This window comes from Pipistrellus hanaki (assembly GCF_964339955.1).
Source record: "Pipistrellus hanaki genome assembly, chromosome: 11".
Taxonomy (NCBI): Eukaryota; Metazoa; Chordata; class Mammalia; order Chiroptera; family Vespertilionidae; genus Pipistrellus; species Pipistrellus hanaki.
The window spans coordinates 13,200,702-13,215,260 of record NC_140513.1 but is presented as its reverse complement, the minus strand read 5'-3'; the positions used below and the strand labels follow the sequence as shown (position 1 = coordinate 13,215,260).

At 40.0% G+C, this 14,559-nt stretch overlaps 1 protein-coding gene across 1 annotated transcript in view; it reads left to right on the top strand.

The window, feature by feature from the left end:
- The first annotated feature begins 833 nt into the window (after positions 1–833).
- The window catches only part of MEGF9 (multiple EGF like domains 9), a 72,232-nt gene continuing 58,506 nt past the window's right edge, over positions 834–14,559 (top strand). Inside the window, exon 1 of the mRNA XM_084898154.1 lies at positions 834–1,617. Within this exon, the coding sequence (XP_084754280.1) occupies positions 1,023–1,617 (595 nt within the window). The 5' untranslated portion in view covers positions 834–1,022. The remainder of the gene's footprint in view (positions 1,618–14,559) is intronic.

Here is a 14,559-nt window from a genome sequence, read left to right as displayed (position 1 = left end):
TTACTGGGGGTAAACCCTCTCAGAACATAATGCTTACAGCAGCTCTCTGTGTGGACGGTGGGGTGAAGGGGAGTTAACATCCTCAGTTGAGAGGTGAGAAAAACTGCGCTCTGGGCACAAAACCACTCAGCAAGAGACAAGGAGCTGAGGTTTCACCCGTCCGGTCCTATTTACCCCCGGGTTTTGGGGAGAGGGTGTGTGAGTCCGTCCGTCTCCCCAATGCAGGGAGCTCTAGATGCCCTGTCCTGCACGGCACAGAGCTTGGCCCACAGCAGGTGCCAAGCAGGTTCAGTAAGGCCCTCAACAGGGGCCTCAGTTTCCCCATCTCTGAAATGGGGATGGCAGCGCAGACCTCGCAGGGGCGAGGCCAGGTTCTCTTGAGCAGCAGAGGCAACGCTGAACTCTATATCCTTCTTGCTGTCGCCCTCGCCCGTCGCCGGGGTTCCAGCCCAGTTCCCCCACCCGGGTGCGGCGCGGCGCCCCATTGTTCGAGAGGGCGGGATGCTCCCGAAAGCCCAATCCCCGCCCCGGGTCGCGCTCGCCGCCCAGTGGAGCAGACGACTTGGCCCGGCGCCTGCCGCGCGGGGCGCGTCCTTTGTCTGCTCCGCGGCGCCCGGTGCCCGCGGCCCGCGCCCCGCTCCTTGGGCAGACAAAGCCGCGCTGCGGAGAGCCGAATCCGCCGGAGCGGGGCTCGCGCCACCCTCCTCCAGCCTTAGCACCGCCCCCTCCTCTTGACGCCCTCTGATTGGCCCGTGAAGCTACAAAGAGGCTGGGGAGCGGCTGCGTCACGTGGGACAGCGTGGCCTTCCATTGGTCGCACGGGGCTGCCAATCGGAGAGGGCGGGCTGTCCGCGCTCGGCCGGGTCGCTCCCTCCGCGCTGGGGCCCGCCCGCGGGGCCGGCCGCCTGTCAGAGGGAGGTGGCGATGGTGCGCCGGGTGGCGTTGGCGCTAGCGGCTGCGGCGGCTTCCCCCGTCCGAGTGCCGGGAGGAGAAGATGACTGACCGGCCGAATGACTGAATGAATGAATGGCGGAGTCGAGCGCGCCATGAGGAGCCTGCCGAGCCTGGGCGGCCTCGCCCTGTTGTGCTGCGCCGCCGCCGCCGCCGCTGCCGCCGCCTCGGTAACCGCGGCGGGGAATGTCACCGGCGGCAGCGGGGCCGCGGGGCAGGTGGACGCGTCGCCGAGCCCGGGGCTGGAAGGCGAGCCCACTCCCCCCTTCTCTAAGACGACGGCCACCGCGGCCCAGACCTCGAGGACCGGACCCCCGCGCGCTACCGTCCACCGGCCCCTGACGGCGTCCTCTTCAGCCGGCTCCCCGGAGACCACCCCTCTGCGGGCCACGGCCGGACTCGCTCCGACCACCTCTCCGGCGCCGCTCGGCCCCTCGTCGGCCGCCCCCGGGGCGGGGGAAAGCACCGCGACCACCCCCCGGCCGACGACCAGACCCGCGCCCACCACCCTCTCGGCGCCCACTGGCCCGGCGCCGACTTCCCCTGTGGCGACCACGGTGCCGGCGCCCACCACTCCGCCGACCCCGACGCCCGGCGTCCCCCGGAGCAGCGTCCCGCCCACCCCACCTGCCACCGCGGCCCCCTCGCCGCCTCCCCCTCCCCCAGGTGAGTCCCAGCGCCTCCTCGCCCGCCCGCCCGCCCGGCCCGACCGACTCTGCGGCTGCCCATCCCTGTCCCTGCCCCTGGGTCTAGGCTGGGCTGTTGGCCGGAATGGACCATCTCTTGTCCCAGAGGCTCCCCAGATCTGGACTCCCAATGGGGGTTGGGGGTGGGGGAGAGACAGGCTCCAGCCAACCTGCTTCCCACCCCCAGCCTGGGAAGTCTTTTGTCCCCCTGGGCTGGGAGGGAGGCATCGCACCTCTTCCCAAACGGGGCTCTCTGGCCTTTGTCAGAGACCCTGAACGGGCACAAACTTTTGGGTTCGGTTCGCCCATCCTGAGCCCCTCCGCCTGGGTCATTTGGGGGAAGTTCGCAAGCCAGTCCAATACCTCCGGCAACCAATGAGTCAAAAGCTGCCTATAAGGGGTTCCTCCCGAAGCTCCAGTTTCTGGTTCGTTTCTCCTTGTTTATATACATATCAGATGTGCGTGCGGGTGGCAGGTGGAAGGGGCACCCGGAGCATTTTGTTTACAAATAGTACAGTCCACTTGAGGCCAAAAGAGAAAAAGAGAGATATTGTGAACGCCCCCACTCCCGGATTCAGGAGGTCATTTGGGACAGGTGTGTATCTAGGTTGAGCACATTTATAAATTAGGTTAAATCCCTTCCTTGCACCATTTTTTTCCCCTCTCCCACAGATACAAGGTCAGTATGCCTGGACAAAAATACAATTTAAGCAGGGATGTCCTTTTTTTCCTCTTTCCCTTAAGCTAGAATGTTAAATTTGCTGATGCCAATAAATGCTAATTTCTGTTTGAGTCCACATGGAAAATAAGGCTTTTCCTGCTGGTTTGAAGTCTTCAAGCAAAGTCAGAGACTACTTTTATTCTCTCCCTTTAAAAAAAAAAATCTAAAATGGGCTTGGAACTAAACAAATAACACCTACCTTGTCCAAACCGTTTCCCTAGATGTACTTGACATTAATGGATCTCTGACCTAATTCCTAGGCTCAGTGATTGACTGCAGAGTCAGGTATGGACTTTGGACTGTAATTGAATTTGTGGAGTTTCTCACATGATTATTAGTCTTAATACAGTCTTGAATCTTGAGTTCAAGCTTGGCATTGCAGATTATTCGCTCAGAAGAAGCCAACATTGCATCTCTCCTAGCTTCAGGAGTGTATTAACCAGCTGGAATATAATCTTTTTTGGCCTTCGAATGGAGAGATTGACATATTATTGAGAAACAGGAAGCAAGTGGTTGAGAGTATGAATTCAGGAGAGCCTATTTTTAGGTTTGAATTCTAACCTGTGAAATGAAAATAATAATAGCACAGTACATCACTCTTCATAGGATTTCTGTGAAGAGTAAATAAGTTAATACACTTATAGTGCTTAGAGCAGTTCCTGGTGCAGAGTTAAGGACGGTAATAACGTGTGTGTTAGTTATCCTTATGATGAGGCTGTGTGTGTGTGTGTTATAAAACATTTGAGAAATCTAGTAGGGATTTGTGATTTTTATTTGCTTTAGTAAGGTATAATAGAAAAAGGATGAATTAGATTTTCTGGAATTTGAAGCATGCAGTAGCATTTAAGTAGCAAGATCACTTATTTTGAAGGCTTAGTATATGATAAATAAGTCTGTGTAACTGATGTCATTTTACTTTCATTATTTTTGTGTTGTTACTTTTAAATCACAATGTAACCATAACTTGCAAAAAATATTACAAATAACCAGAGGTCCTCAAAGGACCAAGTGGAAGTCATTCCTTTATTGCCTCCAGGTTCCAGTCAGTCCCTAGAGGTTATTACTGTTAATAGTTTGATCTTTTTTTCAGACATTTTTCTGGGCATATACGAACTTACACACAGGGTTTTTTAAAAATCTTGTGTGTAGCTTGGCTGGCATTGCTCAGTGGTTGAACATTGATCTATGAACCAGGAGGTCACAGTTTGATACCCTGTCAGGGCACCTGCTCGTATTGTGGGCTCCATCCCCAGTAAAAAGTGTGCAGGAGGTAGCCAGTCAATGAGTCTCTCTTATCATTGATGTATCCAAGTCATTCTCCTCCCTTACTCTCTGAAATAAAAAAATATGTATATTTTAAAAAATTTTAAAAATCCTGTGCATGGGTTTATATAAAATAGTTTTTAAAAACTTTAAATGAAATAATTCTGTATATATTGTTTGCAACTTGCTTATTCACTATCATGGGCTCCCCCTAACCTCACCCATGTTAGTACTGAGGTCTACCTTATTTATTTATTTATTTATTTATTTATTTTAAATATATTTTATTGATTTTTTACAGAGAAGAAGAGAGAGGGATAGAGAGCTAGAAACATCGATGCGAGAGAAACATTGACCAGCTGCCTCCTGCACACCCCCCACTGGGGATGTGCCTGCAACCAATGCACATGCCATTGACTGGAATCAAACCTGGGACCTTTCAATCCACAGACCGACGCTCTATCCACTGAACCAAACCGGTTTCGGCTATTTATTTATTTTTAACAGTTACCTTTTGTGTTGTAGAAATGTATCATAACTTAATTAGTCTCTTATTATGGATACTTTATAAAAAGCACAGAGAAGAATGTGTTGAGCCCATTATATATATTATATTCTCTAATACTTTGGCTGGAGTTTTATAGACTCTAAATAAATTTTAGATGAAGTAAAGCAAGACTGATTATATTTGCCATATGAATTGTTCAAGGCTTTTCAAGAACTAACATATATTTATGTCTGTGGTGGTCTTTGGGTCACAAAAGTCTTAGGAGGATGCCCAACTTTGGTAACTCTTGTGTTTTAAATTTTCTGTAGTTTGTACTTTTCTGTGAATTCACTCTGGATTGCCTGTGTCTGATTCTCAGTGGCTGAACTGACTGGGCATATAAGTAGGCAGTTTTAGCTTTACAGTGATATAATCAGGTGCAGCCTTTTTATCTGAGCATGGGTTCTAGTTTACTTCAAACAGTAGGGTAAGCACATCTCTCTGACACAAGGAGAACTTCTACCTGAATTTGAGAGACCTGGTTTGGCTTGCAAAGTTGGATTCCCTGGCATTTGGGAAAATGGTTGTACAGGGGTTTTATTTTAATGCTCTTCTAAGTACTGAGTGCCTTTGATAATACATTATGTGATAGGATGGGTCTTCTGGTTGCTCTTTAAATTAATAATAATTTCTTTCATGGAGGACTAGGTAAGAGCTCCTGCCCGCCTCTCAGTTTGGGCCCTCTTTTATTTACAGGGACACTGATCACAAACTGAAACTAATTGCCCAGTAAGTAGGCACTTTTCCTCCCACAGACCTGGCAAAACATTTGGCTGATTGGTTGGTTAGGTAGCACATTTTAAATAGGGTGAAGGGAGAGGCTGTGATACTAGAGAATAATAGTTATAACAGCAGTAAGAGGTTGAGGTGATGACACATGTTTGATTTGTAAGGTTATGGGCCTTTAATGCATCTATTTGACAGAGCTGGAGCAGTTATGTCTGCAGCTAAGGTTCTAGCGCAGATGCAAGGAAAAAGGGTCTTTACACTTTCTGTCTGTTTGTGGCAGCCAGGATTGAATGTCAGATTACGGGAGAAAAAAATATGGATCTTTAGGGCCCAATATAACGTTACCACTGCCTCCTAATAGGGCTCTACATTTCCGGAAATACTTCCATAGACTTAGCTGAAATACTTCTCCCTGTGGTTAACACAGACTGGTTCTGGTTCTGCCCTTTGGAGAACAAGTCTGTTCTCTCTGTGTCAAGACAGTTCTTCAGGGATTTGGGGACAGTGATCATGTTCCCTCCGAGTCTGGACTAAATACCTTCAGCTCCCTCAACTGTTCTTTATGTGACATGGTTTCATATTCCCTCACTGTCCTGGTCACTCCACTTCTGACCTTTTAAAATCTTTCTGTGTCTCTCCCAAAGTGTGTAACACAGAGCTGAACATAATACTCCAGATGTGTTCTAACTAGCTGTAGCAGAGAGGGCAGTTATCTCGTTCTTTCTGGATGCTATACTACTGTTGATGTAATTATTACTAATCAAGAGTAACTTTTTTGGCAGCCGCACTATGTTGTTGACTCATTGAGTCCATTAAGATAGTTAAGTCTTCTTTTCTTTTTCTTTTTTTTAAACATGTGCTACATGAATCTTCATTTATTCTGGACTTAGAAATTTTTTGTTGTTTTTTAAAGTATAAGCTGAGGCATTTGCTAAACATGTAAGATTTATTATGCTAGGTTCAAGTCATCCTTTTAGATCCCAGGTCTGTTGGTGTACTCCACCCAGTTTATTCATATTCACCTACAGGGTGTTCCTATAGACAGAGTCTTAAGGACAAGTTAGAGCAGGTTATTCTTACCTCATAGGGGAGAATAAATTTATGGATGTTAAACAGTGTGGAAGGAAAGGAATAATAGTTTAGATTAGTTCTCAAGGGTCTATTCCAGCTCTGAAGTTCTGTTACGATGTGATATGCATGATTGAGGACACATTAATGCCCCCCCCCCCGCCAAGATTCTTAATCATTTATTTGTGATCTAAAGAGAATAGGCCTTGTTTAGAGTTTGAAAAATCTTGTTACTATGACACATACATAAATTATTACGAATGGATTTTATTTGAAAGGATTGTTCTGGGAATGCACCTGACTGTACCGGGGAATGTTTTCTTCATCCTAAAATTCTCTACTGCTAAGTTTAGGGTCTTATTTGCTTATAGTTATTTAAGAATATGCCATTCATTTTAAGGAAATAGAAATTATTCAGATTCCAAAGGTAGTGTAGGTCCATAAGCGTATCCAAAACCTGTGGGGCTAGATGTATTTCACAATTTAGAATTTTTCAGGTTTTAGGAAGTTAATAAATATTGTACAACCCAGTGAAGTCTGGGGCAGTATCCTATAATTAAGCATATTAAAATATTTGTAGCAAAATGCATATATATTTACACCAAACAGGATAAATAAAAACTATAAATAGCTTTGAATTTTTTTTTTCAGCTCAGGTTTTGGTGCCAAATAAGTTATAGAAAAACTTTGGTTTTTGGAGCTTCTGCTATTTAGCATCAGGTCTGAGGGATTGTGGACCACTGACATTGTAATTACAGACACATATAGTACTCACTACATTCCAGGCAATGTTCTAAATGCTTCACATACATGTTTCTTAATCTTCACAACAATTAGGTGTAATCAAGTTATTATTATCCTCATTTTGTAGATAAGGAATCTGAACTTAGAGAAGCCTAGCTGTGGCAGAGCCTGGATTCAAACCAAGTTGTTCTGGTTCCAGAATCTGTATTATTAACATTTAAAGAAGTAGCTACAGCGTCATCTTGTACACATAAAAGGTTGTGGTTTCAATTCCTAGGTTTTGAGTTTGCTCACCAGTTAGGGTACCTGCGGCAACTGATGGATGTTTCTCACGTCAATGTTTCACTCTCACTCTCTTTCTCTCTCTCTCTCTCTCTCTCTCTCTCTCACACACACACACACACACACACACACACACACACACAAAAACCAACACAACACATATCATTGGGTGAGGATAAAAAAATTAAAAAAAGAGGAGCCATATAGTAGAAAAGAGAAGGAAAGCATTTTTCTAAAAATATTGGTTCTTGGATACTAATCTGAAAAAAAACATTTTGTTCTCCGGCATGTATTCCCTTTACTCAATTGTGCACTATTCATTCACCTCAAGTTTTCTGTTTTATAACTGTGATTTTAAATTATAGCTCGAATTCTTCCTTTGATTTGATTCTAATATGGTCTGTGACAGAGAAAAAATTGACTATAGCCATTTTAAGGCCAGGCCCAAGACATCTCAAATTCACTACATCTTATTTCTAGGCTAAATTCCTAGCTTTCTTTAGAAATTCCTTAGTCTGATTAGTTTCTGGAACATAATAGTTAAACTCCAGAACATTAGTTTCAATTCTTCTGAATTATGTCCCCAGGAAGCCTTCTGGCTAGTTGAAAATTTACACATTGATATAATCTGACTAGGTCTTTTTATCTAAATTTTTTTTAAAGACCCATAAAATTAAAGTGTGCATTACTTTCATCTCAGCATTTCTAAACATGTATATATTAACTTCCAGACCTCCTGGCACCCTTATAAAAAGAATGGAAGGAAAGTACCACAGTGCTGTTTTTAATGATGGGTAAATTATGGGTAGAGAGATTACCGCTCTAGGGCTCTTAATAGATCAGAAGAGAATAGAAATATAAGATTGTGTTTGGCTGAAAGACAGTGTTAGATGATATTTTTGGTTATAAATAGCTTTAGTGTATGTTTTTTTTTTTGCCTTGATCTTTATTTTTCTTTATTTTTTTTAGATATGATATGAAAACCTTTGTTACTAATGTTGAGATCATGTTGCAGATACCTCTTCTGTGGTCCCTTCGTCTTTTTTCAAGAACACATTATGGTTTATCTGTTTTTCAGTAGAAACAATTACCCTAATTGTACTGGTAACTTTAAAGGGAGATTTTAAAAAAATTGTGACAAAAAAAGATTAAAGTTATGTCTGAATACAGATGTGTTAGGATCACAGTAAAAGTCCACTCAAAATAATTATCCTCTTAGATGTATTTAAGTACATATGATAAATTTGGGTCAAAATAATCCCTCTGGCAGTGTCACTGTTCCACAGATCACTATTATTGTTAGGCGATATCTTTTCCTATTACTTTTTCTTCGTTAAAAAAACTCATTTGTCCCCCTTGCTAATTTTTTTTTTTTAACTTTAAACTCCTATATGTTCCTCTCACTCTTATTTCTTATTCTTAGCCTCATCCATTCTTTCATGCTCTTTAAGGAACCAAATTATTCTCTCTATTTAACAATTTACCACTTTGTCCTTCTTCAGTGCCTTCTCAAAGCTCAATTCTTCCAAGAAGTCTTAGAGGAACAAAAGGTCCTTGAAGATGTCCTGGTAACAGGGTGCACAGGGTTGAACACTTTGCACTCAGAACAAAACCTGTCTTTCTCTGTGACTTTGACTTTCTTCCTTTGAATTTGTTTTTAGTCTATTTAATTTAGATTATTAAGCCCATTTGATAAGAAAATGTCATCATTTATATGTATATAAAACATGGAATTAGTTATCCCTTTTTGAAAAAAGGAACTAGAAAAAATTGAGAGAAAAGTTTTGGTTTTGCTCTGGAGTCTTCTTTATTGCCCAGCTTCCCACTTCCCATTCCCCTCCCCACAATCTATTCTCCTGAGGAACAATACAGAAAAAACTGTAATAATAATACAGATAATAACAGAAGTTAGCTGTCTCAATTAAAAAAATCAAATACTTTGAATAAGTAGCAATTTTTTTTCTATTTAATAATATGAACTGGTTTTGAGGAGTAGGTGGATTTTGGCTGTATACCATAATAAAGGGGTTAATTTGTTTGCTCTTTTGAATGACAAAGTGTCCCCTGTAGAGATTTTATTAAAGTTAATAGTGATCAAAGTGCTTCTAATAATGAATAAATATGCGGTGTTTTATAGTTTACAAGGTGCTCTTAGGATCTCCAAGACTTTGACATCGATATTTTGTTAATTTCTGAGTATTACTTGAATGAATAAAGGCTAAGCTTCTGTTTTCTGTTGGTACTTTTATTGGTGAATATTGACAAAATCTTTACAGGCTTTTTGTGGATTTCACATTTGATACTTCAAACTGCTGTCTTTTAAGTTTATCTTTTTGAATGTAAATCTTTGGCTGGTTTAGCTTACCCATATTAATAGCATGGAAAATGGCATTTGGAAAAGAGAATTGCTTACTTTACATTTTATTTCCTAGGTACTATATGGGGCTGAGTATTATGGAAAGAGCCCAGTATTCATTGAAAGTAAATGGTGATATAGATAACAAAAGTGAACTACAGAACTTGATTGAGAGGGCTCATGTAATTCTCACTTCTTCAGATAGAAATATGATTTACCTCTCTCCTAGTATAGGAATCTCTCTCTTTGGAATTATCTTATTATTTTAGTTGTGATTCCTCAAATCAGTGTGTGAGTAGCAAAGAGACCTACTCTCTCACCTCTCATTTCAAATATAATATTTAACACTTTATCAGGAAAGGTAATTAATATTAATTGGGCACATATTACATGCCCAATTACTTACCAGACTTTTTTTTTTTTTTTTACACACAACATGTTATTTAATTCTTAAACAATGCAATAGTTAAATATTATTATCTTTACTTTATGGATGGCTAATACTCAGATTTAGAAATGTAAAGTAACTTGCTTAAACCTATCTATATATATAAAAGCCTAAGCGACCTGACAACTGAACAACTGGTTGACTCATCAACTGGTCACTATGATGTGCACTGATCACCAGGGGATAAATGCTCAACGCACAGGATTGGGCTCCCTCCTGTGTGGATCGGGCCTGTGGGGATCAGGCTGAAACTTGCTATCCAAAATCCCCTGAGAGGTCCTAGATAGCGAGAATATGCAGGCCAGGCTGAGGGACCCCACTGGTGCGTGAATCCATGCACCGGGCCTCTAGTTAGGTTTATAAAATCCTTGAGGGCAGGGACTTCTGTTTGTTTTATTCTCAATTGTATTCCCAGTGTTCAGCCTAGAATAGATTCTCAATAAATATTTGATCATTAAATGAGTAAAAAAGAAGGAATGGTTTATAGCTATACTACAGTTGCAGTATATTCTTAAGAAAGATAATGTATTCTCCTGGCCTCTTCCCTTATAATTTAGAAATGAACTTTTCTCCTTATTTTTCCCCTTTATTACTTATGGCAAATGGAGTTCCTTGAAATCTAGCAAATTACATTATTTATTTATATTTTGTTACATAACTTTGTCCTTTCTATTTTTCTCAGTTAAAGGAAAGGAAGAACAGCAATAGACAAATAAACATCTGCTGACTTTTGTACAAAGAGCAGCTAAATTGGAAAAGCTGAGCACTTTTCTGTAAGTTATTTCTCAGCTCTTTCACTAGTTCTGATCTTGGGCAGGTAATTACATCTGTAGAATGAGAGAGTTAGACTGGATTTGTGGTTCTTACTAGTAAACTGTATTATTTTGAGACCTAGGGTTCCTTAGATGTGTTTGGGAGGCAGTTTAGGGACTGTGGAGGCCAAGTGGTTCTACTTCTGGGCCCTCCACTCCCAATTCCCACCTCCATATCACCACCCACACTTTAATCAGTTCCATTATCATCTGGTTTATATGCTGGGTTTCTTTCAGTAAAGATTTTTTAAATAGGAATTCTTCTACTCTATATTTCTACGACAATGAAATTATAGTAATCTATGAACTACTATGCAAGCATTAAAATAATTATATTATATTTAGTAGCAATATACTAATATATCATAATGGCCAAAGCTAAATAATGAGATTATGGGTCATTTTAATTACCTTCTTTGTGCTTTTCTGAAATTTCCACTGAATATATATAATATATATAATTTTAATTTCAGAATCATAAAAGTAAATAAAAAATAGAAAAAAAAGTTGTGATAAGGTTGGTAAGCATTTATTTACATGATGACATCAAGTTAGTTGATATTACCTAGGGCCACTTAATTATAATTTCTGTCATTGACTTAGCAGTTTTTAAAAGCATCAGAGATAGTTATTTAGTTTCAGTGAGTTGTAGTTCTGAAGAGAGGAGATTGCTGAAGACAATACTGAAGAAAGGAAACTTTCCTAAGGCTTGACAAATCTTAAACATATAGTAGGGATGACATCTAAGATTTGGTACCTTTGGGAAGGTTTTACTGGGATCTAGAAGAGAATAAAAGCAGAACTTGTTCTTTATCCATTTAATTCTGTCTAAGAAATTTAAACCATGCACTTAAAAATTAATTAAAATAGCTTATTAAAATAGCTCTTGTTTAAATTGTGCAAATTTTGAATTTATGTCATGGTTCATAGCCTTTGCTAATAGAACGTCTTTGATTAGATCTTCCTCTAAAGATATAGAGCTCTCAAAAGTTTGGTTTCAGTCTGTCTGTATGTTTTGCAATTAGATCAGATGGAATTGCTTTTATTCTGGTAATATACCAGCAGCTCTATATGTTATTCTTGCCAGAGAGACAGCAAAGCTCTGAGGGAAAGAGAATTTATTCAGTTAGAAAAAGGAATGTATTCTGATTAGTCACAGGGAAAATGATAAGGAGTAGGAATGTTTTCAACCTGGTTAGAGAACGGTAAATAACCTTTATTTAATAAGTGTTAGACTCACTTTGGAAACGTTTGTTTCAGTTTTGCATGCTTCCCAGAAACTGTCATATTACCAGGGATCTTATTATATTTTAATTATTTATTTTTAAAAATATAGTGCTTTTACTTAATGTATCTGAGCAAAAATAAGAGATTAGGAGTAGCAGTTAAATGTAAGGAGAAAATTATATTCTCTATGACCATTTTAATTTTGGAAATGGTCTTTAAAGGTGAAATTTCTTCAAAAATATTCTAGGGAAACTTTAAATGTTGGCCTCTCTGAAGGAAGTTGGATGATTTGAGTACATTTTAGATTCTCTTCAGTCCTATCATTTATAGGGATGTAATAGTAGTTTGGGAAGAGTTAATGGAAATAATAGGGGATAAGAGGAGATGATTGATATTCCAATATAATTTTATTGTTTATTGAGGCTTGCTTGATTAGAAGAAGCTTCGCATTGGGCTTTTTCTGCCATAGACTTCTCATTTGACTTTATATTCATTATAGTCCTACCTTGTGTTTTGATTTATCTGTTCTATATTAACTGCATTAACAATATAGCCAGCCCCACCATCCATTGATGTTGTGTGAGTTAATAAATAGTTATAAAGTGTATCAAAAACACAAAGCAATCTAGCTGTTGGGTATTATTATACTGAATTGTTGGTATGTTGCCTGCAAACCAATCCTGTTCAACTGGTTTTAGTTTTTAAGTTAATTTGTTGCTTAAACTTGTCCATGAAGGCTGAGTTGAATGGCCCATACTATACAGCGAATATAGGCCTAAACCTATGTTTTAACTGTAAAATTAGGGGGTCGTCTTATACGCCGGATGTAATTTAAATGATCAAACTCTGAGTGCTTACTCTGTTCAAGCTACTATATTAAGTGTCTCCTAATAGTTACAGAAAAAAAACTATACCATAAAACTGTTTAATCACTAACTGAATTTAACATTTTATTACTGCATATATTGCTTCATTTCTCACAGCAATAAATTAAGTCACTTATTTGTTATGAAAACAGGTGTGGGTTCTAAAGTCAAGCATATGACAGATCAAAATGGGGAAAAATTTACCCCATTTAAATAATTTGTCATGTCACCAAAAAGAACATAAATCTATTTTAAATAGAGATATCAGACTCCATATGATGCTTTTCTTGAGACTTGGTTCTCCTTGGCAGAACTAAACTTATGACTATTTTTCTTGTGTCTGTTCCAGCACAAGCATGATTTTTCTTGAGTTCAAGTGGTCTCTAAAAGCCCAAAGCAGTCTGAAACCAAGCCAGACTTATAGTATTTTCAATTCTGTGATGAGAGAAATCAAGGTGTCCACCTGCCTTGCTCATACATTGCCAAAAGGCCTAGGTGCTGGGCTAAAATATGGCTTTGATCTTCAGGAAACTGATATCTATTTCATACAGTGATCTCTGTTCTCTGAAATTTGTGAAGAAAGGGTTATAACTTTCAAATCAAAGCAATAATGAACCATAGTGTTATTGAGAGAGAGTTAAACTACTAATATATTATATTTAAAACAATTCAGAAGTGTTTAATAACCAGCACAGATTAATAATCAGCACATAGTAAATGTTCAAAGTTAGCTATCATTATTATTAATAGTTTTTATTACCTACTCACAGTGTTTGAAAAACATAGAGAAAATTTAGTCAATTCTAGATTAATAAATTTACCAGGTTTCTTAACAGTGTCTGTAGACTGGCAACACATTGGTATTCAGGAAGACTTGCACATCATAACAAGTCAACCTTTCTAACAGGTAGTTCTAAGGTATCGAGTAATGCTAATGTGCTTGATCACATCTTATCTTGTCAGAGTGGCCCAGGTTAGAGTGGCTAGAATTATCCTGTGACATGTTGCAGATACAACACTAATGGTATTGCTCAAAACTGGACTAAATGAAAGCTGTTTTCAAAATGCAAATGCAAAGATAGAACTCCAAGGAATCCCTGAAACAGCCATTGTCCAGTTCTGGCAGATGGATACTTGTCTGGGATCTTTTGAAGGTATCAGGCCATAGCCACAAATGACTGAGTACAGTGAAAATAAGACTGGCCTATAGAAAGACATGACCACTCAATTTTATATTGGTTACACATTGATATTTTTGAGAGCCTGCCAAGTACAACATGCATATACACAGTGCAAGTCACATAATCTCCCCAGACTTCTATACCATCATATGTAACTTGAGTATAATAGTACCAATCTAATAGGGTTCTTGAGTGTTGACCTAGAATTGAAACCCAGCTCTGTCTGACTTAAAAAGTTTGTGTTCTTTTTTCTTTTGACTAAACTGAGCTGCATTGCCAAAGCAGATGGGAATTAAATAATGCAGTCAGTGGTACAGAGCACATTTAGGCTTCTGTTTCTATCTCCTCTAGCCACCCAGCAAGCCCGTACATCGTCCTTCTCAGCACTCATTCTGAATTACAGTGACTCAGGTTTGATTTCAGTAGCTACTGTGAAAATCAAAATTAGATCAAAGAGTGTTTCTCAGAGGTCGATATGGTTGTGGAGTGGAGCTAGGGAGAGAAGGTAATAGTGGAAATTAGTTTAAAGTAAATAGGTAAACAATCATGATAAATGTTAAGCAGAACTGAACAGTAACTATGAGGTTTTCTGGTCAGCACCAGCAGGATTGGTCTAACAGAGACTGTAATGCTTATTAGCATTTGGCAAGAAATACCACACGCTGCAAAAATGGTAGT